General features: G+C 40.6%; 1 protein-coding gene across 7 annotated transcripts in view; it reads right to left on the bottom strand.

Moving 5' to 3' along the window:
- Positions 1-26,906, bottom strand: part of CTNND2 (catenin delta 2) — a 529,021-nt gene that overhangs the window by 170,524 nt on the left and 331,591 nt on the right. For 4 of the 7 annotated variants that reach the window (XM_082234188.1, XM_082234191.1, XM_082234189.1 and 1 more), the window contains one exon: positions 8,343-8,411. The exons of the other annotated variants lie outside the window; for them this stretch is intronic. In XM_082234188.1, coding sequence (XP_082090314.1) covers positions 8,343-8,411 — 69 coding nt within the window. The remainder of the gene's footprint in view (positions 1-8,342; positions 8,412-26,906) is intronic. 7 annotated transcript variants of the gene reach the window in all.

The raw sequence follows: 26,906 nt of genomic DNA, 5'->3' as shown, positions 1-26,906 counted from the left end.
TTTGCAAGATTTGTTTTATGGGGGGGAAACTACAGAAAAGCCTATCACCTTTGGAATGGTGTGTTTGGATTTCTTTATTGCAACAGTAAATGTGGCTTCAGAAAAAAACTGATACCTAGTTAAATTTATTATGGATTGTTTATAACCTATGCTGCTGGGACAATGGAAATATTTGCATAAAGTGGATTTCTAACCACACCAATGACAGAAGTGACTACAATGTATCCAGATAACTACCTTTTTCTATAAGAAAATTCCTTCCAGTAGCACCTTAAAGACCAACTAAGTTAGTTCTTGGTATGAGCTTTCGTGTGCATGCACACTTCTTCAGATACCTTTTTCTATGTAAGTCCAGAAGTGCTCATTTACACCCAAAAGAAGCAACAAATATGTTACCCTCCCAGAACATTTCCAAAGTAAACTGCATTTATTGACATAAAAGAGGATCCTTCAGGCATGCAGAAGAGATTTCTTGCATCCCTTCCCACAAGTTCCTTCCATTGTTGTTTGAGAATGTTCCTAAAGCTGTCCAGCTTTCAGAATTAAATTACTAGACAGCAAAAGCTGCTGTTATATCAGAATGAGGGAGCTGAAATTCTGGCTCAGCATGCAGTTCCTTATATCTGCCTCCTTTATTTACTGCCTCCTAAAATGCACTTTTTGCAAGGCGATGAACAGTAAATTCACAATTAAGATTATGCCTGGAGTCATATGAGACAGATTTGGGGATCAATATAATACAAAGCAAGAACAATATTTTTTTAAAAAAATTAAAAGTCATGTAGCAAAGACTACTGTTTTATTTAAATGAATATTTTACACAAAAAGTATGTTAAATATCATATTTATAACATTATTATTATTAATAATAATAATTATCATGTGCTTTAAAACATTCTTAAAAAGCTGTAAAGTGAAGTCACTTTAAGCAGAATCAGCATACTTCTCCCCGATATTAGAATAACATAAAAGACAAAACAATTTATGACCATATTGCTATTCAGTTATGCCGTTTGTTTGTTTGTTTTTGTTTGTTGAATGGATCAGAGTGGTGAGATCTTCAAGCTTGCAGCAAATAACAGAATATTTATGTTGGACTAGAACAAAGAAGCTGAGTTGGTTCAAAGAAGGCTAAATATCTTGGAAAGTAGACAAGATTGTTTGCAGAATAATTATTTGACTTATTTTCCTTGTGAATTAAAGGAAGCTATAGCAAACTGAAAAATACGTTAGAAAGAATTGTGAGCTCAAATACAGGTTTAGCTATTGAAAATTTCTAGCCTGTCCCATCATTCCAAATACAAACTAAATACTCCAAATTAGCAATGAAGCAAAGTAAAATAAAGCAGCTATTTTATCAGCAGCTGATACAGTACGCACAAGTTCTGCTTTCTGAACACAATGTATTCCCAGGAAATTGTTCGTTAGGCAAGCATTTGCATAAGGAGCTGATGATTTCCATTATTTTCTATGGGAACATTTCTAATCTGCGATTTCTCTGATCTCTCTCCCTCCTTCATGGTTTCTGCCCAAAATGGCTGCCACTGATCAGCAAAACTCAAATAAGCAAGGCAGTGGACAAATTCTGGCTGTTTGGATATTTGAATCAGCCAATTGTGTGGTGAGGTTCATGTAGGATTCCTTGTTTTCAGCTAACTGAAATTTCAGACAACAAGCATTCTACTAGTGGGACGTGGGTGTAGTTATAATTCTTATTAGAACAGGAAGTACAAAATGAAGCTTCTACAAAATTCAGAGAACGCCGAAATCAAATGGTACCCACAAATTTAAGAGTGAGATATCATGAATTGTTCATGGTCACTCAGTACACATTTAATTATAAATGGTATTATAAAGCATAACATTATTTTCTGCTAGACACATGTACTCATAATAAACCGGTGAACTGATAAACCAGTCTTCTTTGCTAAAAATTAACAAAATGTTCTACCCTGCATTATATGGCTTTCCTTTTTAAAAAACAAAACAAAAACAAAACCCTACTTTCTTTCTAATACTGCAATAAGAGGAAAAACAAGTACAGTGGTGCCTCGCAAGACGAAAAGAATCCGTTCTGTGATTCTCTTCGTCTAGCGGTTTTTTCGTCTTGCAAAGCAAGCCCATTGACAGATTAGCGGATTAGCGCTATTAGCGGCTTTTAGCGGCTTATCAGATCAGCTGATAAGCGGCTTAGCGGCTTAGAAAAAGGGGGGGAAAGAGAAAAAACCCGGCAGAAACTCGCAAGACATTTTTGGCTTGCGAAGCAAGCCCATAGGAGATTAATTTTGCGAAGCACCTCCAAAACGGAAAACTCTTTCGTCTAGCGAGTTTTCCGTCTTGCGAGGCATTCATCTTGCGGGGCACCACTGTATCATTTATTTTTGTGAATCCTCTCACTTATTGAGAAGGCCATTTTTACAAACTGGTTAATTATTTGAAAAAATCAGGTTAAACACTACCTGAGTTGAATTTACTGGTACCAGCAACTGTTCGGTCATAACTTTTTTATTGGTACTATTTACAGGATTATAAATCACTACTAACAATGGCTCTTGACTAGCACATTGTGCACAACTGAACAGCTATGCTAACAAGCAAACCATATAATATGCTGAAAAGGGCCATACTATCATAACAGCAACTGCATCAAGTAGTTTACAAAGACGGTTGTAAATACATTTTTAAAACTCAGTGCATTTCATCTCAGGCTACCCTTTATCAGTGAAAGCATCACTAATTTTGTGTCAGCGATGAAGAAATTAGAATAAATTCTAAACAATTATATGACTTAGCAGTTTGGCTCACAATCAAGGTAGAGTCCAGAATAATATCTGTCTACTAAATAAATAAATAAAAACTATTGGACAACACTGATTGTTAGAATGGTGATTTGATATGGCCAGCAATTCTTATGTGGAATCTTTTTGACTTCAAGGGCTCTAAAATTATTGGGAATTTAACTTATGAACCAAAAATTCAGATATATAATTAGCCAAGTTTAGAGAACAAGATGGTGCATACGCTTTCCTCTTGTGCATTATTTCTCCCCATTTCAAATCTAGTTTGGAGAAGTCAATTTATGTTTCAGTTGTAATATTCAACATCCAGGTAGATGGAATGCTGCTTTCCTGGGGAAAATAAAATTATTACAGATAGGAAAGTAATATCCCATAGAGGGGGAAAAGCTACAATAAATCTGCTTTCCCCAATATTAAGCTTGCTATGTGCATACTTTTGAAATTATATATATATATAGAGAGAGAGAGAGAGTGCGAGGGGGGGGGGATATCCATTCATGTGAGCTTTCTCCTCACAAACCCAACAAATTTTGAATGCATCAAAATGCACCAAAATTACATTTGGCCATCACCAGTCCAAGAGAAAATGAGAAGCTGACTTTAATCAGATTGGTTGAATTGAATTTATGGATGTACTTAGGTGGCTTGGTGATAATTTCATATAATTGCCCAGCAAGAGTAGGGCAGAGAAATCTGCAAAAGAAAGGGAAAGATGCATGTGATCCTGCAACTTTCTACTACTCCCTAAACTCTGGTTACTATATATGCATGCATGAGGCTAAAATGAGGGGTCTAGGGCAGTGGTCACCAATTTTTTGGGGGGGGGGGCTAGGGGTACATTGGGAACTTTGAGAAGCTGCTGAGGGCACCAGCCAGAAAACGGTTGCCCCTGGGTTTGCAGCCTAACGCAAAATGGCTGCTGCCTCCAAAAGAACAGAAAAAGAAATGAGACAGAAATGTCAAATGGATCAGATATGGAACAATCTAGTCATTTTGTGTGTGTGTGTGTGTGTGTGTGTGGTTTGAAAAAACTCCCCCGCCCCCCGAGACTGTTAGGCCTTGGTTGTTACCTTGTCTGGTGATGGTGTGCTGTTGTTGATTTGTTAAAAAAAAAATATATAGCTGAATCCAAGAACAATTCTGAATTGCTACAGCCAGCCATAACATGCATAGTCGAAGATAATAATTAATTCATGATGGCTGGCAAGTTGTTGTTATTATCATCATCATCATCTTCATCTTCATGGAACAGAAAAGAAGAGAAATACAAGGAAAATACACAGAAAAATACAAAGAAAGCCTTACCAAAGTAGTAGCTGAACACTACTTGGCCCAGACTCGTGTAGACTTTTGAGGCTGAATGCCATCTATCAGCTTCTTAAAATCAGGAGCATGTTGAGGAGATAATATTAATAATGTTTCTCTCTTTGCACTGAACTCTGCCCACCCCAGACAACTTCATAACAACCTCTGCTGTCTACCAGCCCTGTGATCTTCGGATAAAGGGTGGTGCATATATATATATATATAGAGAGAGAGAGAGAGAGTAAGATAATAATGATGCCACCGAAATGGCTCCCCAACCCCCATGACCAAAAGCAACATGGGAACAATCAGGGAAAAGATGGTAACAACACTGGCGATGATGCCTTTGTACTGCCCCTCATCGACAGATTGGGAGTAAGCAAGCAAATATGAGCATTATTACCACCAAAATAATTATGATGCCTCTAAATTTGCCCGCCCCGGCAACAATTTTCGAGCAATCGCCGCTGTCCGGCACCCAACAGAAACAAGAAAAGGTTGCAGTCTCCTCTTTCTCACACCCCCATAAACAACTGAAGCCTCCCTCAGGCAGTTGTGCAAAAAAAAATACAACAGCAACAGGAGGATTCCCGTGTTCTCAAGCAGTTAGTTGCCTGCCAACTGTTCAATGTGTCCAGCAGGCATGTGAGTGGCTTCTGCGCTTCTTCCCCTACCACAACATACACATTTTTTAAAAGCTTCTTAAGTAGCTGCCTGCCAACTGCTCCATGTGGCTGGCAGGCAGCGAAACAGAAACAAATAGAGCAGCAAATGGGGAGGCGGAAACAGTAGCTCTTTAGGACCCTGGGGATTCCTACTGCCTAGTGAACAACTCACGTATCAATCACGGCTCTGACTTTACTCATTGGCTAAATACACCGGTGGGTGGGAGCAGCCAGGCTGGATCGCTTAACAGAAATTGCTTAGAAGGGAACCTACATATTTTGCTTTGGAACTGGCATCATGGAGCCAGCCAGTCAGTAAATCGCACAGTCCAAAGATGGGCTTGACTCTTTATTAGCGAAGCACAATCTTCACGGACTAGACAGTGTTTCATGCTTCATGAGCACAGCAGTTCATGCCCTGTAGGTCTTACTCCAGGAAACTAAAGGTCCCTGCCTCCCCAGAGCCACCTATATCTCCTCATCTCCAGGGCTTCTTCCAAGCAATCGGAGACTGCGCCTGCATGCAGCCTGCCTTTGCTCCTCTCTTTTCATGCCTCTTCTTGTTCTGGGAGACTAGGGCAGAGGGGAGCTTGTCGCAGCAGCAGGAGGAGTTACCCATGATTCATCACCAGCTTGACTAATCTCTGCCTCTTGGTGTCCCTCATCCCACTCACCTGCTTCAGCTTCCGATTCTTGACCCTCTCTGCCACAGACTCTCCCAAGGCACTAAATCCTGTTAACCCTTCAGCTTCCGACACTCCTCTTCCCACTCTTCTCCCTTTTCTCTCTGTGGCCACGCACTGATGTTCTACCACCAATGCATGGGCTCTGAGCCTTTTCCCCTTGATTGTTCCCCAGCTGGTTCCTCCCACCATTCCTTTGTGTCTAACCAGTCCAAGACAATTAGATAATTGGTGTGTTTTTTTATAAAAAAGATGAAAATGAAAGCCCTGCCTGAGGGCATCATTGAAAGCCTGTGGGTACTGGGTTGATGACTCCCAGTTAGGAATTAACACACACATTCTACTACTTTCAGTTGGTGCCCTGGAAATATATGAATATGTTTATATCCCAGCCAGATATCACACTAAAATGTGAGTTATAGTAGAATACAAACTCCATCATCTGTCCCTGTTCAACAGCATGTAATATTAATCTGTTCTTCAGTTTGACAGGTCTAAGCAATCACTGATTTTTTTCTCTTTGAATAAGAAACAGTTTTATTATATCACTGGCTTACTGAATTACTCTGTCAAGACAACTAATTATGTATATCTTTACATTACAAATCAGACTAGAAGCAAGAAGGCAGAGATGCTTCAGGGTTGTTTTTTGTTTGGTAAATTTCAGTATTCCCTTTTAAAAAAACTAAACCAAACCCACACACCATTAAAAAAAATGATCTAAAATCTCATACAAATTCATATTGAGGCTGAACCGCAAGAACTGAGAGTTCTTAGTAAATGAGATTAATTTGACCTTCATGTGGCTGTGTTGAAATTAATGAAGTCATTAGTTTTGTTACAATCAAAGTACATCCCAAAACAAGGTGACATACGCTATCCTAGTGCAATCAGTACAAGGAAAAGAAAGAATCTAGTCGTAAAATATTTCAGAGATGCTGCTACAAAAGTGTACCTGATAAGTGACTTGCAGAAAACTATTTATTTCAATCAGAACTGAAAATCAGAGACCACATCTAAATGCATGATTAGCAAGCACTAAAAGGTTTTTGGGTAAACAACTACGTTGGGCAGGTGTTACGTCATTCATGACCCCACTGCTTACCTGTATAGCCTGTTAACCAAGTGCCAAGATGGCGCTCAGTTTGAGAAAGGCCTCACTGACAGTTCCAGGATAGAATCAACAAACCAAATAAACTCTTATCTCACAGTCCCCCACCTAAGAATCAATTTGCTGAAATTTGCAGCACTAGATCTTGGCTGGATGGGCAATTAGATTTTCTTGCAGATAGGCCCTCAGTAAAGTTTAGCCTATGTGAGGTTTTTAAAAGAAAAACAGTTCATTATTTGATTTGTGTGTCAATTTCCACAAATAAAGAAGTCCAGGAACAAAAGTAGACACTACTTTGTATCTGTGGTGTGGGAGGACTTTAAACATTTGACCCCACCAAGGTCCCAATGTAAAGACTACACCTAAATATCACAGGATGAAAGTGTCCACAGTCCAGCTTGGCTCACTCTTCTGTAGCTGCTGTTTATTACAGAAATAAACAAATAAATTATCACAGAAGCATTTACAGTGTGATCAGTATGAAGTCTAGCATGGCCCTGAGTAGCACTATTATGTCCAGGTACTAGGTGGTATTTGGCTACCACCTCCTCAGTGCCACAACTTGCAGTCCATCATAAAATGTGCTTTAGATTGCAGGTTCACAAATCCATTCCCCCACTTTCTCTTTCCATTTCCTTTTCTTTAGGCAATCCAGCTCGGATAGGTTTGTGTCATTTTGGCCTTGTAAATGGCTCAATGGATCACAAGCCATCCTTTCTATAGGAGGTCCTTCTGGTACTTGACAGACTTGGGAGATATTCATCAAGTAGAATTTCCATATACAAATACATTGTATGCAACGGAATTTCTTTCCTCCTCAATCCCAGATTGTCCTCCCTTTTAGCCAAACTTATACTATCTGTGTTTTACCTCTGTGAAGTGCCATGCCATTTATACTACTGAATAAATAAAGAAATACTGCCAATCATTCCAGAAGCTTTTTTAAAAAAACAACAACTTTTTTTGTATCACATATTTTAAAATTTAACATGATAAATGATACTGGACCCTGGAATACAACATACACAGCGTGAAAAGCACAAATGTTGTAATAATTTGCAAGCATACACAAATGAATTCTTAAAAAAAAAATCAGTGCTCCATATAGTGCCAAATGATTATGCCCTTTGAAGAAAAAAGTTCTTCCATTACCAAATCCTGCATATATTTATATCTACAGTTTTAAACCTCTAGGGTTTACAAACCAAAACTTTAAAACAAACCAGAATACCTGTTGACATTACAACAGTCCTACATAAATTGCAGGACATTATTACTAAAGCTTCTGTAGACAAGTGAAAATTGTGCTGCTTAAACAAGGCTTTTGGTAGCTTGGCAGAGCTTACATTGTCCAATGCTTTTTTCCCTTGCTGCTTGTATAAAATTAGAAAGAAAAGAGCAAATGTTTCAGCACCCAACCCCTAATACTTCAGAGTTGCCACCCCAGATAAGTTCCTGATCTTAAGAAATAAAAATAAAAATAAAAATTGGTGTGTGCATGCAAGGAGTTACTGTGATGAAAGGGAGCCTGAAAAGCTTCACTGTGTACAACGCATACAACGCTTTGGCTCTTAGCATTATTTTAAAAGTATTTTTACTGTGCTTTGAACTACTTGAGGAAGGAGTATACCAGTATAGTTGGGTCAATTAATATGTAGTAAAAAAAGTAGGCCTACATGCGTACGTCAATTGGGATGTGATGCACTGTGCAAGTGGGATCCTATTGCAACCTGACCTCTTAAAAATGTGTTAGAAATGAATCAATCATTCAAGTACATACACATTTGAATGCGTATTTGAAATCTTATTGGAGGCAACCTTCATCCAGGTAAAAGGGTTCATGAAAGATCTGGAGAGGAACAGAATTGTGGAAGTTAGCAGAAAAAAACAAATACACTGGTTCAATCAGTCATTAAGAGAAGAATGTGCACTTCTAATATAGGAGTTGCAATTAAAATTAGTTGTAACAAGTGTCGTTATATTTTAAACAAATAAGGCAGTTGAGCTTCTTTGCATCGTTTTAACGTATTGGGGCAAAAATACATATACAGTATATGGTTTCAAATGAGTCCTCCACGTTTAAGACACTATTCACCTTTCCATTTTTGCAGTGGCTGTGAATTTAACTGTACAAGTGCTAGAAGCAAACCTGTCATAAGCAGAAATAAAGGTAACATTTGTGATGATCTTATCAATGTGGTTTGTTCAGTGTCAGACCATTGTTTGGACAGTAAGGTTGACAGAAAGAAGATAATGTTCAAAAGTACAACATATATAGAAAAGAAGTCTTCTGTCCAGTTTTAATAGCTGCAACTAGACACTTAATACTGAGTAAAAACCTGAACACAACAAACTGAATGCACCAATCCTTTGCTGGAGAAGTCACTTTAGGCAAACCTCTAAATTGACAGAACAGAACAAAGCTCTAGACTGCGATCCCAAGGTCTAAACAAAGTCTAATGTGCGGAAAGAGTGTCCAGCAAGCATAGCTTGCCCTTTCCCTGCAATGTTGGATATAATCCACCACCACCACGTGTGTGTGTGTACATGTGCACACACAGATCTAATAATATGCACACAGAACTACCTTAGATGTTGCAGTGATTAAAGAAATGCTTGCATGTATTGGAGGTCAATGTGCACAAATGTCCAAGAAGCCTATAGCTCAGTCTGCTGTAGTTTGCTTTCCTAGCATGATCAAAGCTGTTTCGTATCCAAGGGATATAAAAATACCTCACTAAATGTCAAACAACAGGTAACGGAAAAGAGACAAGGTGGATATTCAGACAACCAACAAGGTCAAATAAGAAATAATTCTGTACATTTCCTTTTTTATATAAGGGAAAGCCAATAAATCCCACCGAACATTTTTTATATCAACCAAACGTGAGATCTCAAAATCCACTTGGTACTGTACAGTGTACCATAATTCATGGTTATGTGAAAATGATACCAGATGAGGCCCATCGTGACTGAAACCCATATTCTGCAGTTTAGGGGTCAGGTCTCCTGCAAACATCGAGCAAGCCTCATTTTTCTTGGGGTTGTTTAGCTTCAATGATCATGTTCAATTTTAATTGAATTGCATTTTTTTAAAAAAAAAATGAAAGTTCCATAAAACACTTTATGGTCCCTTTCCCACCACAAACCTTTCTTCATATGGCAGCATAACCTAGTATCACTTAGAAATAAAACACTTTTATACCAAATAATGTCCTGGCTCTGACTACAAGGGTAAAACCACACATTTCATGTAGTTCCACATTATTTTTAGGAACTGGGTTTTTTTAATATAGCCTCTAAACTGTTTTACCCCTTGGCGGCAAAAAATGTATGGGTACAGGAATATTAATTTTATCCTGCTGCTGTGGGGTGTGTGAGCAAGTGCATGTGTGCGGTGGTACAAAAATCCTTTAAATGCACTTTCATGATACAAAATTTCCCAGGATATGTGACCTATAGCTGGGAGATTTGGATGTGGTTAGGGACAGAATGACGATTCCCTGCATTAGCCACTACTACAGAGCTACTAAACTGAATCTCAATGTTTATTTTCCAAACCAAGTCAATATATGACCAAGCATACATATGGTAATCACACATTTCTCTCAAATTACTCAAGAAATGAAAGGGAATACGTCACTTTGATTTTAAATATCCTGCACTGAAGGTATTTTCCCTTTAACCCATTGTTCTCGACTCAAAAAAAGATCCACTTCAAGGTCTGGCAAACTACATAGCATATAATGGCACTGGGATAAATTATCTGGCACCATCTGAAGGATGGACTTTTAATGGCTCCAGTGGCTCTCACCTGAAATCTTGATAACTCTGCACTGCTCTCTCTTGCGTACCAGATAACTTCAGGATTCACCATAACTTTGAAAGAACCGAGTCCCTTTCTCATGTTACTCTTCCACTCACAGCCAATCTGCATACATCAACCCACTAAAATTTAAATCATCAGACGCATGTAAATGAATTGCATTTGGCTCTGGAACCACTGAAAAGTGTCTAGCTCCTTTTGTGTTTGTTGCAGGTTGCTGAAAGGTAATGTGGCCTTTCCTACAAAGGATTGGGTTTTTTGTTTGTTTTGCATTGCCATTTATGCTTGAATACCTTAAGCTTCCTGTGCCAATTTATGCTTGGAAAGCGCCACACACAGTGCTTTGAAGTTTCACACCAGTTTCTCTTAGTTCTAATTACTAGTAAGTGGTTCAGAAAGATGCACAGAATATCAGCAATTTCATCAATGTATTTTCCATGGAGAAGTTTTTTTGGGGGGTGGGGGTGTGTTTTAAATACAATGGGGAAAACAGTACCTCAGAAATTTTCCATTAGCATGTGCTCTCTCACCGATACATGTAAATCAGAATTGCACATTTTCTTTGGTTAATGGATGACAGGTTTACTACACTCAGTCATTACTAATGGATTAAAAATGAGGAAATGGAATCAAAACTTCATTTAACACTGCAAACGTCTGTGCCTAATCCTGCCTAAGTCTGAGAATATGTGACTACACCATAAATCACTATCTCTTTCATGTAAAGTGATACACCTTCTTCAGAATGCTATAGTGTGCAAGAAAAAGGGAGAAAGGATGCCAAGAATGCCCCTGCCCCTGCTTTTGCCCATCATTATAGAGGACAATGAAATAGTTGACTTGTCAGCATTGTCTACAACTTCACTATTGATCTCCTCCCCAGGCAGATCTCCACAGTTAATTTGATGGATTCCTGACATTCCTTCTCCAGAGCCTAGCTGGATTTGGAGTCTGGCTACCTGCCATTGTTCTGACTGCCAAAACCACAGAGTGTTAATGAGGCTGCTGATTTGCTAAGCTGTGACAGGGTTCTCAGAAAGGGAGGCTTTTTGGTGGAAAACCAGGACAGTCACCCACAGGGAGGATGTTGTTGTAGCCACCCAAGGCTGTTCATGGATTCCACTATTTTCCTGCTTCCACTCTTTCCTCTTCTAGAGCAATCCACTGAATGCAAGAAATGTGAATACCCAGGAAAAAATTGCAAAGGTCTGCATGCACAAAAAAAGGGGGAAGGGAAAAAAGAAAACACTCTTATATGGAATATTTTATAATGGAATGGACAGTGAAAATTTGTTTATTCTGATACTAACTAGTAGCACTAGTGGTACAACTCCATCTTTCAAAATGGCTTCTAAAAACTTTTCCAAAAGTGTTTACCTCATGCCTTTCCCCAAATGGTGCTGAAGACAGATAACAATAATAAAACAAGAACAAACACGATTAAAAAAAATATGAAAGTGAAGCTAGTTAAAAAGCAATGGTCTCTGCCTGCTGGTAGGTCGTTAGAGATAGGGCAAGCTGGCAATCCTTTGGCAAGGAGTTTCGGAGAATGAGATCAGCCACTGAGATCTTTTCTGAAGTTCCTGCCAAATGCACTTCAGATGTTGGCATAAGAGAAAGAAGAGCCTCTTCAGCGGATTGGAAAACCTGGGCTAACCTGTGGTTTTTCAGATGCTGGCCCCAAGTCATATAGGGTTTTGTATATCCTAATCTTTTGGGTATGCCTAGGCATATAGAAGAAGCTACAGTACAGAATTACAGGGTGCAAAACGGTGCAAGTATTTACCATCGTTAATAGAGATGCAGAGGAGCCTGGCACTCTAAACCACAGGAAGATTTTAAAAGCTGAGTCTTCTGTCTCCTGAATGGTGCCAGTGAGCAATGATGAGCCTAAAAAGTGTGAACTGCTCTTGTCAGGCAAAAGCAGCAAGGACCTTCTTCCTCAGGCAAGATGAATAATCATACTTTTCTGTGCCGTGGTCCATATTTAACCTGGTCGTCCCAACTTTCTGTTAGGGCTTTTAATCTATATCAGAACTCCAGTTTCAGCTCCTTAGCTGCTTAAGAGCTGATTGCCTCTTTGGGCCCATAATGAACTTGCCTGCCCTAACATGATAGAAGGTGTTAAGAAAATGTATAGGAAAGTCGTTCCCAAGAGAAAATGGTCTTGTGCAAGGCAGGTGGCTGAAACATCCTCTCTCATATTAGGGAACATTTCCACCTTCATTTCTCCCATTTGGATCCAACCATTCTGTGTAGCACCACCTTAAGGTGAGGTGCCAGAAAATCCCCACCCTCCCTCCCCAAAATGTGCTTCCATTGGATACCTGTCTCTTACTCCTGGGAGCTGAATGGTCAGACTATTTCCGCCTTAGTCCCACCTTCTTAAAGTGGCAAAACTAGCAAACTTTAACTACAGGGGATGGCTCAAGAAGTCATTAGGTTCCTCCTTGGCACTAGTAGCAGGTGCTGGTGATTTTGGGTGGGATCGCAGCAAGAGAGAAAAAGGTTAACCTTCTTCTCATTTCATGCTGAGGTCCTAACAAAAACTGATCTGATACTCTGCTACTTTTTAAGATGACGGAGTTCCTTATGACTTGTTTACTGTCACATGTAGTTTGGCACTGAGCTTCTTCCAGGCGAACAATCAAATCACACAACAGACACGACAACTCTTATGAGATATGAAAAGTGGAGCTCAGATGCACTGAACGGAGGTAGGTCAAATTCTGTTCCAAACTATCTAGTCATTCTCACGACGAATTTTGCTAAGCATCTTAGCTTCATATGGCCCAATATTCAAGGGAGCTGTTATACATAATACCTGGCTGTTTTTTACTTTCTCAACCTTTTGTAGTGCAATTAAGCGATTGACGGATTGGAGCTGGCCAAGGGAGATGTTACGAAAGTAGGAATTAACAGTTTTAGGAAACAGCTGGAGTTTGGGAACCTCAAATTGCTATTAAAAAATGTAACCAAATCCTACAACTCGCAGATAAGCTACCGTGATGAATTAATTTAGAATAGAGCTACATTATCAAATGTATCACATGGTCAAATCCTTCCTAGTCAGCACATTTATTAGATACAGGTGGGAGATGGCATATTTGAATTGCCCCAAGTGTAAAATATTGCTTGAATATTGACTATTGCATGTCAGAGAGAAGGGGTCATCTTAACAGACTGGTTTCTATGTGAATGACTTTTAACACACACATATACGGGTGCACGGAATTGTTATTCCAATTCACTGACTTTAAAACAAGAAGCATGGCAAATTATTGCTGCATCTAGGGATTTGCTGATTTCAATGGGTCTTACACATTCGTTCAAAATTTAAAGTTAAGCTCTTCTTCTATTAACTACATCTCTTCAAAGGTTATGTAAAATAGCAGGTGGAATTTTAAAGATGTTAACGGCAGCATTATGGCAATAAGTGAGTAGCTACTACTGATAAGGAAGCAGCTCATATAACTTGGGTCAACAGCAGACAACCTTAGCCGCAGGAAATTAGAGTGAATATTGAGAAAGTTAGAAATTAAAGCTCAAGAAGCACCGTGCTGCAAATTAAGACCTCAAACATTTGGATAATGTTACTTCATTTGCTGGTGATATTTCCATAAGAGATGTACCGTATTTTTTGCTCCATAGGACACACTTTTCCCCCTCCAAAAATTAAGGGGAAATGTGTGTGCATCCTATGGAGTGAATGCAGGCTTCTTGGCTTCAGCGATAGCAACGCGAAGCCTCCGAAACACAGAGGGAGCGCTCCCTCCACGCTCCGGAGGCTTCGCGTTGCTATCGCTGAAGCCTGGAGAGCGAGAGGGGTCAGTGCGCACCAACCCCTCTCACTCTCCAGGCTTCAGGGATAGCCGTCTGAAGCCTTTGGAGAGCAGTGCGAGTTCTCGCTGCGCTCCGCAGGCTTCAGGTGCCTTTCGCTGAAGCCAGGAGAGCAAGACTCTCCTAGCTTCAGCAGAGAGCGAGAGCTTCGCAGCGCCCCTTCAGCCAAGCGGGAGGAGAAATGTAAGGGACTCCGTTTCTCTTGCCGCTTCACTGAAGGGGCGCTGAGCAGAGAGGGGGAGAATCTTTTTTTTTCCTCCCCCTCTAAAACAAGGTGCGTCCTATGGTCTGGTGCGTCCTATAGAGCGAAAGATATGGTAAGTGCTGAAAATCTAATCAGCAAATACTTGCCATTACTGATGTGTGTATGCTAACTGAATACTTACTTGCCCAAACTTCATAGAAGTCCAATGTAGGCATTTCTCACTAACTACTGATTCAATATTCAACTTTATTTACTAAAGATAACTTACAAAACAAGGGAGCATACCTGCCTTTACTACAACCAGAGATTCTGTGACAGAGTCAAGAGTGAAGCGATCACAGGCAACCTAACAGCCAAGTAATAATCCACTATTAACGTTTCATTCATGTTTCAATAAAAGCAATATTTGCCCTTCACATTCTTTCATAAATATATGTTCATAAATGCACAGAAATAAAGTCTCACTTTTGTACATATTCAGTATCTCCAAGTTGTAATGAGATCTCTTCCATAAACCAACAGCCTCACTGAAATTTGAATTCCAATTTGAACAATTAATAGAATTCATTGTCATAGTCATCTTTCCCCAAGAAATCCACTAATACTCATGAAATGCATCAAAGAATGACTAATTTTCTCACATCTCTTTCCGCTTAGCCTTCACATTTTCTCAGAGACAAAGAAACTGGAAGCAATTAACAACTGGGGTCATATAAGAAGCAGCAATGCTTTTCATCACAAGGAATATAAATTCATATGATCCAAAGAACAAGCCTATACAGAAGTCCCATTGAGTTCAATAGGGCTTACTTCCAGGTAGGTGTGTATAGGGTTGCAAGATTTTTATGCTTCATTTTTAAAAGAAATGTTTATGCACTCAAGTGGAATGAGAAGTGTACACTGAGGTTTGCAATTTCCCTGTCTATACACCAGTTCTAGAAGGGAAAAAAATCTAGTACCATGCCTACACAAAGAGTATTGCATTAAGTTTGACTTATCTTATATATCAAATGTAAAAAAGGCCATATAATGTTCCTACTAATACAGCCTCCCAGCTGTTGCACAGCTTATTCCACAACATTACTGAGCAAGATTTGGTTACAACATCTGAAGAAATTGGAGTGGGACTCTCTAATCAACAGTTAATAGAAATGTTATGGGGAAATGACAGCACACCGGCTGCCAAAAGCAGAGAAGGAATATGTGACAATCATGTTTTAGGGAATTACTTATTATTGGTGTGGTAATGGAAGCAATGTTTAGAAATCTACACTTAAGCTCAGAGTTATGTATCAAAAAAGATGCTCAAAGTGGTATATAGTCAGCATCTTTGCTTGATCAAGTAATGTAGCTCTGGATCTGGGTACCAAACATGAATGCCACAGATACTGCCTTGAGTTTCATGATGGAAGAAAGGCAGGGTAAGGCATCAGGTACGAAACAAAACAAGCCAACAGTTAATAGAAGCTTATTTATTTACATTAAGTGTTGGGTAAAAGAACATTTCCACCCTGACATCACTTAGGGCAACTCACAACCATTAAAATCACCACACCATCATAAATCCACAATATTACAAAGCCTGTGGCTGTATTCCAATAGCAGTTTATTCAGCCTTTCTGGTGTTCTGCACTCATTTCTGTATTTTTTGCTTCCGGGGGGGGGATCAGTTTTTAGCCCCTTCTTAACCATGTCTTGTGTTGACAAAATTTGGGTACATTCCCCACCATTTAAGAATTAGCATGACTTGTTGGTGTATCAGTTCAAAAGCCACAGTTCAATATTGCAACAGGTACTGCCATTTGAAAGGAAAGTTAGAAATCAAGAGTAAAACTAATGCAAAAAAACCCATGATCCCTTAATGCTCATGTCTGAAGCCTAACTTGCAATGGGAGCCCAAAAAGAGCAGATCAGTGTGCCTCTCTGAGCCTTTCTTCCAAGACCCCCCCCCACAACTTTCCACCTACCCCTTCAGTTACTCCCCCCTCCTCATTTTATGCCTCATGAGCTTGCTTGCTTGCTTCTTCTGCATATGGTGTGCATATGTTAGTTTAGTCTTGGTTAGAATTACTAAACTATTCCCCATTGCCACAAAAGATGTGCATATCTCATGGCAGTATTAAACACACATATTTTTTTATCATGTGTGCGTATTCAGTAAACATTATCCCCATTTTGAGATCTGTGCGAGCTACCGGATAATTCTGCTAAAATGTACGATTGCCAGTGTCCAAATGCCTTAATACATCTCTGTTGTCGTCCTAGCGGTGCAGCAATATAACTACAGTACTAGCACGTCTGAAAAGCTAGAATAGAACTTAAATAATACACAAGACCCTTCAAACGTATGTGAGTGAAACATGTGTCTGCTAACAGAAGTTTGCTAACAGAAATTACAAGAATTCCCTGTACTGTATCAAAGAGGTACAAGCCTTTCAGTACTGTGTTCTTCCCTGAATTTGTGATGGAGGCTGGAGAAGTTGCCATATAAAACTGGAAACTGGCCTTTGTCTGTATATCTTATCCAGAGACCTCTTGATTTCCACTTTAATTGGTACCAGTGGCCTTCATAAGAGTCTTGCCCCATGCCAGGTGGCATACTAAATAGCCTCAAAGGGTCAAGACATGACAAGGTAAGGTAACAGCTATCCAAGAGACTATGAAGTGGGTGCTTGTTCAGTGACAAGACTACAGCATTTAAACTGCTCCAAGATCTCAAATAAGCTCTTCTATCTCCTCAGCAAGCCTAACAACAGTCAGAATCCCAGCCTCCAAGCTTTCATTTGCTTAAACATTTATAAAACAAAATGAATTCAAAGGGACTTCAAAGCTGAAGGAGTATCAGGAATGTAAAGGTGCAGCTTTCAGTCTTGGGACTACTCATTGGACAGCCTCTGCTTGTGTCTCTTCAGTCAGTAACCTCTAAGGGAACTAACAGGCTCAGGCGGTTGGAAGGCCATTTAGCAGGCATTTCAGAATTCTTACCTGAAAAAATGTGAACAACCAGTACCTGGCTCAGTTCGTTCAAACACAATCTTCCAGATGTGTAGAGATACAAAGACTGGATCCCTACATCCCCTAGAACCACTGTGGATAATAAATCAGGTCCTCCCTTAAAGAGGGCACGTATTGCGGTGAGACCTGGAAAACCAGTACCTTGTGTTGTGGGTGGGTACGCTTGGTCAGCCACAACACCTGATTGGTAAGTCCCTCGTAGCTGGGTGCAATCTGGCCAATGGGACGCAGTCCAAATGGTTTGAGGGACCTATTTATGACCATGCATGTGACCCAGAGCTTCCTCTTTTGGTGCGCGCATTTGGAACACCCGCCCACTTCTCCCTACTTTTAGGGCTTTGTGCTTGACCTTGCTATACCATCGTCTGTCGTTGGGACGGGCACGGCAAAAATTTTCCCCACTTGGCTGATTGGCTGTTGCCATTTGGGTTTCGCCTGCCGCGTAGCAAATCGTCACAACTTATAAGGTTGCAGATAGGCTCTGGTTCAGGTGATAGGGATGGGAGAACGCTCTCACCATCCCTAAGTGAAGGGTATTCCGTTAAAGGAATCCAGGGACTCGATGGTTTGGTCAACCCCTGAGAGGGGGTTGTGCCCGTGCCTGAGTCCAGGGGGAAATTTGGGTGGCAGAGTTAGCCCGTTGCTGGCTTTCCGCTTATCCAGGTGTTCACCCTTGGCTGACCTATGCTGGAACCCTGGGTCAGCGCTACCTGCATGGCAGAGAGCTAGTCGAACCAGAGCCTATGCAACCAGTCACTTTCTGTAATCAATAAAGTTGTGGCCTAAATTCTGCCAAAAACCAAACAAAAATTTGAGTCAAGTGTGAATTTATTTAGGGGGGAGGTTTCTGGGTCTGAACACACAATTGCCACTGCTTTAGATGCTGAATGCAAATAGTGAAGGACGTTAAAATGGCCTGACACACACACATCTCTTTCATGTGAGAATGGTCCATTGCACAGCTAGCAAGCTAACTTATGTTACTTTTAGAGATGCCTTCAGACAGATACCTGCTTGCATCCATCTCAAAAAATATACATGCATGTATACAAATTTGTAGGGACGCAGGTGGCGCTGTGGGTTAAACCACAGAGCCTAGGACTTGCTGATCAGAAGGTTGGCAGTTCGAATCCCCGCAACGGGGTGAGCTCCCGTTGCTCGGTCCCTGCTCCTGCCAACCTAGCAATTCGAAAGCACGTCAAAGTGTAAGTAGATAAATAGGTACCACTCCGGCGGGAAGGTAAATGGCGTTTCCATGTGCTGCTCTGGTTCGCCAGAAGCGGCTTAGTCATGCTGGCCACATGACCCGGAAGCTGTACACCGGTTCCCTTGGCCAATAAAGCGAGATGAGCACCACAACCCCAGAGTCAGTCACAACTGGACCTAATGGTCAGGGGTCCTTATACCTTTACCTTTATACAAATTTGTACGCAGGAGTGGGAAAGGAATGGCTGTTTCTTTTCTATGGAGTATTTCAGCCAAATTCTCTAGGAACACACACCTTAACATTGTTATGCTGAGAACGTAAATTGCCCAATACTTGGAAAAAACCTTTGAATAACCGTATGTCGGGGGGCGGGGCGGGAATTCAATGAAACATTTGTATATTTGAAGTCACCAACAGTCTTGCAATTTTGTTCAATGCTGTGTGTGCTGGAAATGGAGGCTGTGCATCTCCGCTTTTATTTCTGGCAGGCCCTTGTTATTCTTTCACATACAAGTTTCCTTTGCAAGACATTCAAAGTTAATGAGACATTAGATTTTATATAACCTGAAGCAAGCACCTCAAGTGACAAGCCAATCTGAATTCTGAAAACATCCATTAACCTTCTGTGCTAGCAGAACATTTCAGAAGCATGTTTTCTCCCATGCTATTCTATAGCAAGCAGAGCTAGAAAAATGAGTGAAATAAAAGGGTATCGACCCATACTGTACTTGCCTAAATTTAATCTTGCTCTCTCTCTTTTTTCTTTTTTTCTTTTCTTTTTCAAACTAACAGCTACCCTGTTAGTAACTTGGAAAGAACATTTTGTTACAGGTAGTGAGTTCTGTAGCTGTCGGGCAAAAATAGTTCCCATTTCTCACAGGGGAGGTTACAGAATCCACTTAACACTAGTGTAATCTTAATGCGTATATGTTGAAGTACACCATGGGATTCTCCACCCTGCCTTTTATTTGCAATTCTTTCATCTTGGCTTGTCTCCTTTTTTGAAGGGACAATCCCTGAAGCCTATTGCACACAAAACTGAGTATTGGTAGGGAGGGATTAGGTCCTGGTTAATATTGGGCCATTTGTGGTATGTATAAACCAAAAGCATGCCTTAAAATTATACAAATTAATAGATGCAATGAGGAAAATTCCTTTAAAAAACACCTACACAGAACCTGGAATTTTTATTTTACATGGAAAAAGAAAGTAACAGAACTCTAGAAGCACAGCTTATTTGTACTGTTTTTGTATGGCTTTACTGTATTTATTGACATTATGATTATTTATCATTGTTCTGTTCTTTTTTTAAAATTGCTATTTTTACTATTGGTCAAAGTGTTGTGAGCCACTTTGAGCACTATTACAGGCAAGTGGCATACAAATAAACTGATTATTATTGTGATTAGGGCTTTTGTTCAGTAGAAACTCGCTGGAACTCCGGCACCTTTCAGGTGAGCGCCATTGCCAGAGAAGGTGTTCATGGTGAGTTCCGGCGCTTCTATTTCTAGAAAAACAGCACTGATTGTGACAATGATTTAGCAACTGACAGATGTACTTCCTGGGGAAGTCACAATAAACCTAGATCCCAAATTCACTACTAGAGTCCAAAACTGCAAACGCTGAGGTCTGCTTTTAACAATTTTCTGCACAGGATTAATTAACCTTTTTGAGAAGTCCTTCTCCTCCACCAAAGCCAAAACAGGTTTGGTTCTCATGGCACAGTAAGCCAAACTATGGTTTACTGGGACTGAATGAACATGCGGACTCCCAGAGAAGAATCTCACAGCTGAAGGACCATTAGCCATGTAAGGAGATTAGTAAATATTCCTGCTTTTGCTGCCTGTTTGAGAATGGGGTGGGGGTGGGTGAGTGTAGGAGAAAGAGGTGGGGGTGGGTGAGTGTAGGAGAAAGAGGTGGGGGCAGGGTAACTAATAGGCCAGAATAGATGCTCAGTAGTTTTTAGCTTGCTGGATCATAACTTATGCTGCGAGCATGACATGCATGGAATAGCTGCAGCTCATACAGGTGTATTTAGTCTGCAACCCGGCACCGAAAAAGCTTCATCGCATTTCGTACAACTCAACACCCTTGCAAATCATTCCAAAGAAGTTACTGTGACATATATCTAGTCTCCTTCCCCTGCTATACTTAGTGGACAAGGCACGTGCCTTCTAATATCCAGAGGTTTTCTTTATTAAATCCTGTCTGGTAGGAAAATATTAAATTATACCTGGTGGGAAGATCAAGAAATCCTGGCAAAGCTTATCACCAGGTAGCCAGTGTTAGAAACTCAAATATATAAGTTACAGATAGGTAGCCGTGTTGGTCTGCCATAGTCAAAATAAAAAAATTTCTTCCAGTAGCACCTTAAAGACAAACTAAGTTAGTTCTTGGTATTAGCTTTCATGTGCATGCACACTTCTTCAGATCTGAAGTGTGTATCTGAAGAAGTGTGCATGCACACGAAAGCTCATACCAAGAACTAACTTAGTTGGTCTTTAAGGTGCTACTGGAAGGAATTTTTTTATTTCAAATATATAAGGTAGGTGCCAAAGGACACTTTAAATCTAGGTTACGGTCACCACAATGGATTGGACTGGATGACCCTCGGGGTCCCTTTCAAACCTACAGTTCTACAAGTCTATGATCTCAACTACATTGCTTGACTGTACTTTGCTCTTACAATAATTCATTTGTCCCAGTATGCAAGAAGGAGAAACACACCCAGTGGAAATGGAAATGGTATTAGCTATGTACTAAGGAAGAGGTTTTTAAACTGTGGTCACCAACCTGGTGCTAATAATAACAATAACAATAACAATAATAATAATTTATTTGTACCCCGCCCATCTGGCTGGGCTTCCCCAGCCACTCTGGGCGGCTTCCAACAAAGATCAAAAATACATTAAAATGTCACACATTAAAAAACTTCCCTGAACAGGGCTGCCTTCAGATGTCTTCTAAATGTCAGGTAGTTGTTATTCTCTTTGACTTCTGATGGGAGGGCATTCCACAGGGCGGGCGCCACTACCAAGAAGGCCCTCTGCCTGTAGCTTTGCTTCTCACAGTGAGGGAACCGCCAGAAGGCCCTCGGCACTGGACCTCAGCATCTGGGCAGAACGATGGGGGTGGAAATGCTCCTTCAGGTATACTGGGCCGAGGATGTTTAGGGCTTTAAATGTCAACACCAACACTTTGAATTGTGCTCGGAAATGTACTCGGCCCACAAATCTCTGCCTAGTCCCAACTGGACCCATGTCAGTAGCAAAACGCGCTTGGCTAATTTCTAAAACTGCAGATAGATGCAACTTTTTTGGATCTGAGAAGGGGCTATCTTCCTGCACCATTGAAAGCTGTTAAGAGTATTCCCTATGATATGCTGAATAGCGGCAACTGTCATTCAACAACCATGTGTGTCCTGAGCCCTTAAATATGGACTACAGTCCACATTTTTTGTCCCTCACCTGCCATCTATGCTGTGCTAATCATGAGACCTGTTTGTAAGGAGCAAGATCAGAAAAAGATAAACTTCAGCTATCCCATTCTCAGTATTCTTCTGCCCAGTTGTTTGTCGTCTTCCTTTTCTTATTTTATTCTTAATCAAACTCTGTACAGTTCAGCTGTTGAGGTCCAAGTGTCTTTATGTCCAACAATATGGATTAGTGTAATCTCCTTGGCTCTGGGTGCATCCTACCTGTTTGAAAAGGTGGGATTTCACAGGGGAAAAGAGCAGGCTGTGCTGAACCCCAGGGTGAGGGAGACAGCTGGAAGCTAGCCGTGTCTTTCCTGTTAAATTGAGAAGGATTTGACCAACAAATGCAGGACATCCTGTCTTGGAGCCCCCTTATAAGCAATTGTTTTGACCTACCAGAATTTCCTCCCATTTGGGACTGCAGGTATTAAGAGGGGAAGACGGTAGCCACAACACGGGATAGTCTTTGGGCATGACTGGCCTACCTCAGAAGACAGTTGTTCAAGGAAAGTCATAAGCAGGCTCTCTGAGCTTTCTCCTTCCACAACAGTTACTAACCTACACATCTATTTTATTGTTCACTTGCTTACACACAGCTGTGCTAATTTGCACGGCCTGGAAGAGGCTGGGGTATATGTGCAAGTTGGAGAGAGACATTTCTCAGCCTGGTTGCCTGGAGGCAATTATTCCTTGCCAGAAGCATCTGGCTATTCAGAAAGCTACACTTACAACATAAACAGTGCTACCTTCAAAGAGTGTTAATCTCTAGGGGGGCAATTGTAACATTTGAAGAATGCCTGTTATAAAGGCATGCGCACTGGGGGCAAGGGCAATTGCTTAAACTGAGAAACGTTTGAGAGGGTGAAATCAAAAATTCCAACAGGCCGGAGAGTAATTTTAATTTCCAAGACACCTAATATCAAATTAAATAATGCAAACTAGGAAGCAATGAACGTTCTTGCAAATTAAAGCTAGGTGTAAATTTTAGTGGACCTTTTCCCATCCTTCCCTTTCCCTTGTGGGTCTCGTCTTTCTAGTTTGCAAACCTGATGGCAGGGCCTGTCTCTCACTCTTTTATTACTGACATGCGGCACTTTGGGAGACAATTGTCTGAAAAGCAGGGTAAAAAAAGTAAACAAGTAAGGAAATTTGCTCAGTAACGTACTGACATTCTTCTACAGTGAAACGTTTGTCTCTTTGTTTAGATGTACTTGAAATGAAATCTTCCATGTCACCATCTCAATCACTTTATGACTACAGTTTGAATACCGATTCCATTCTAAAATATCATGCAACTATATAATGTTAACACTTAAAGCAAATGAAACCATATACTGTACAGTTAAACCTTAAACAGATCTCTGTCCAGAAGCAAGTCATAGACACCCATAGCCTTGCATCTAGGGAACAGGGTAACTGCTGGTTTAAAAAAAAAAAAACTGCGCCAATGACTGGGCCGGAACTTGACTTTTGGGGCTTTTTATCACTTTCATCTCCTTCCCCTCCTACATCTACATGAACTGACACTCTCCCCCCCCACCCTCTAGAACAATACATAAAATATGACTCTCAAAGAATCCCAAGGGCATTCCACCAAGGCAACTTCAACATTACCCAGTTGGCTTGATAGAAGAGTGCTGGCTGAATGCTGACATCTGTGGCAAAAAAGGGGGTCTCCTAAGATTTCAGCACCAGTCCCATAATTGCATTCAAGTACATATACAACGGGACGCAGGTGGCGCTGTGGGTTAAACCACAGAGCCTAGGGCTTGCTGATCAGAAGGTCGGCGGTTTGAATCCCCGCGAAGGGGTGAGCTCCCGTTACTCGGTCCCTGCTCCTGCCAACATAGCAGTTCGAAAGCACGTCAAAGTGCAAGTAGATAAATAGGTACTGCTCCTGCGGGAAGGTAAACAGCGTTTCCGTGCGCTGCTCTGGTTTGCCAGAAGCAACTTAGTCATGCTGGCAACAACCTAGAAGCTGTATGCCGGCTCCCTCAGCCAGTAAAGCGAGATGAGCGCCGCAAACCCAGAGTCGGCCACGACTGGACCTAATGGTCAGGGGTCCCTTACATATACAACAGGTAGATGAGGAAGAACCTTTACTGCTGCTGTTGCAATCTTCAGGAAAATGAACAGCATAGATTGAACAGCCCACTCCCTTCGGCTGCTCAGCCCCATTCAGACAAGCAGTAAACAACACACCAGTGTTGAGAAGGCAGCTCTGCCTTACCAAGCACACTGTTACTGGTATTCACTAGTAAGGAAAACTAATTGCTACAAATCTTCTCCCCTTACTTAATTTCCTTTTTGAGTGAAAGAGAATTTACACCAAGGCCTTCCCAATTTAAAAAACAGAAAAAGTCCAGGAGACTTTTTAACCTCATCTATTTGATTCCATCAACACAGTTAAAGAGCAAGAATCTATTACTCAATATGTCAACACTTACCCAACCTCAATTAAAGGGCTGACCCTACAAATCACCCCCTAGATGGAATTTTAAAAATGGCTGCATAGCAAACAGCTTTTTGTTTCTGTATTCCATAGTCCGATTGTTCATCACTACTACAATTTGCTCAGAAACAGATGCATATATGCTTCTGAAATGTTTCTAACTACAAGGTTTACCCTTTCCCCAGTGTGTTGCTCATATTCAGTTCCCTAAACATCCCATCAAATGACCTACAAAAGCTACCATCTGGCTATTTAAGGAACAGCAGCACCTGAGTTTTACGCACCCACAAATTTATCCACTTAGTATGCTAAGTGAATGGGAGTATTCATTTAACCTTTTTCTTTTTTTTAGAACTCTGAAATACCTTTCTAGTAAATTTGCAGGGTGAATATATAATGAAAAGTCAAAACGGTAAAAAGTCTTAAAGTGGTTACTACCAGATAAGTAACATGAAAATAAACAAGGCCCTTAGTGCAGGCACCCCCAAACTCGGCCCTCCAGATGTTTTGGGACTACAATTACCATCATCCCTGACCACTGGTCCTGTTAGCTAGGGATGATGGGAGTTGTAGTCCCAAAACATCTGGAGAGCCAAGTTTGGGGGTGCCTGACTTAGAGCATCAAGGAAGTCTATTTAATTTAGTTTAAACAAGAAAACATTTTCATTTTCCTCCAATGTTTTTACTGTGAGGAACTGTTGTTATGCTGTGAACCAACAGACAGATGTCAAATGGACATATGAAGACTGGATACCAAACTCTCATCATGCCCCACAGTCTTTATTAGTGGCTTTCTTCATCTATAAACGTGATCAACAAATTGTTTGAAATATGTTGTGAGGACAAAATTTAAACACACACACACACATTTAAAAGCACTTTGAAAGTTAAAACATTATAAATTGCATTGTACTATTCAGTGGACTTTTGTGCCCTTGGTTTATCAACTTTCTAAGATAAGGCAAATGTATGTTCTCTATTTACAAGAGACACTGAAGGACCCTGAACACTGCTTGTGCCAGCTGGTAAGGAGAGGAAAATGGGTGGTTTGTCCTGCATTTTCCCCAGCTCTCAAACGTGAAGGGGAAGAATAGGTGCTTTTATTACAACAAATTCAGGAGGCAAACCAGGAACCCAGCATATGAAGAGTGAGCTTACTTAGTGCTGGGTTTGGATCTTTGGAGTCTAAAAGTTCAGATGTCTTTGAAGCAGACAATATCTCCAAGTACAAAACTAATGATGAATGAACAGACGAATGTAAATAAATGGTTTTGGGATTGTGTGTGTGTGTGTGTGAATCTTCTGCAATCAATGTCTCAGAAGTAGTTAACCACCTATACCAGTGTTCCCCAACCTTGGGCCTCCAGCTGTTTTTGGACTACAATTCCCATCATCCTTGACCACTGGTCTTGCTAACGAGGGATGATGGGAGTTGTAGTCCAAAAACAGCTGGAGGCCCAAGGTTGGGGAACACTGACCTATACAAACCACCTATACCGCCATTTTCAAGGCAACTCTTGTCACAACAAGCCTTGAACATCTGGAACTATACTTGATAATCAGATAACGCTAATATTCTTTACTTGGGACTTTTGTTATTTTAACCCATGTGCACCTATACTCATTCTACACGCCTATTTATAGTTTTGGTTTTCATTTTTAAATTTTCATCTGCCATTAACCATTCTCTCAGCTTTATATACCTCATAAAATGAATTTAAAAGACTTTGCAAAAAAAGGGGGGGAAGCAGCAGTACAGTTAGCCAGGCAGCTAGTTATAGTGCTATTTTCTCCTAATGCAAATATACAGAAACAGATAAAAATAGCTGAAGCTGCCAAGTCTGCTATCTGCACTATAGATTTGAAACAGCTTAACAGGCATTCCCTCTCCCCAGGAAAAAAAACTATTAATTGGATGATATGGCATCTAACTTTAATTGTTAATGGACAAGTGGCAAACCAGGAGGAGGAGGGAGGTGAGCAAGTTATATGGACGCAGTGTAGCTTGCAAAAACTTTGATGTAGACCAGTATTTTTTACAGCGCAGTCCAAACATATGGATCTGTCAGCAATGCTGTTAGTGATATTAATGTAATGCTGGCATGATTTCATGTTCCATTGTGATATGATGCTGCAATTAGACAAGTCAATACACTCCAGTCTAAACACACGTTTAGATTAGAAATTAACTCATTGGTAATATGAAGAAAAGGTCACATAACTTTAATAACTGCAGTGGCCCTGTAATGGGCTGATAGTTGCCATGAGAAGAGGTCCTCTCATGCAACAGGGCCTTCCCAAACCTCCTCCCCAGAGCAGCCTTC

The sequence above is a fragment of the Podarcis vaucheri genome (assembly GCF_965113315.1).
Source record: "Podarcis vaucheri genome assembly, chromosome: 8".
Lineage (NCBI taxonomy): Eukaryota > Metazoa > Chordata > Lepidosauria > Squamata > Lacertidae > Podarcis > Podarcis vaucheri.
This window is presented reverse-complemented; position numbering and strand designations above follow the sequence as displayed.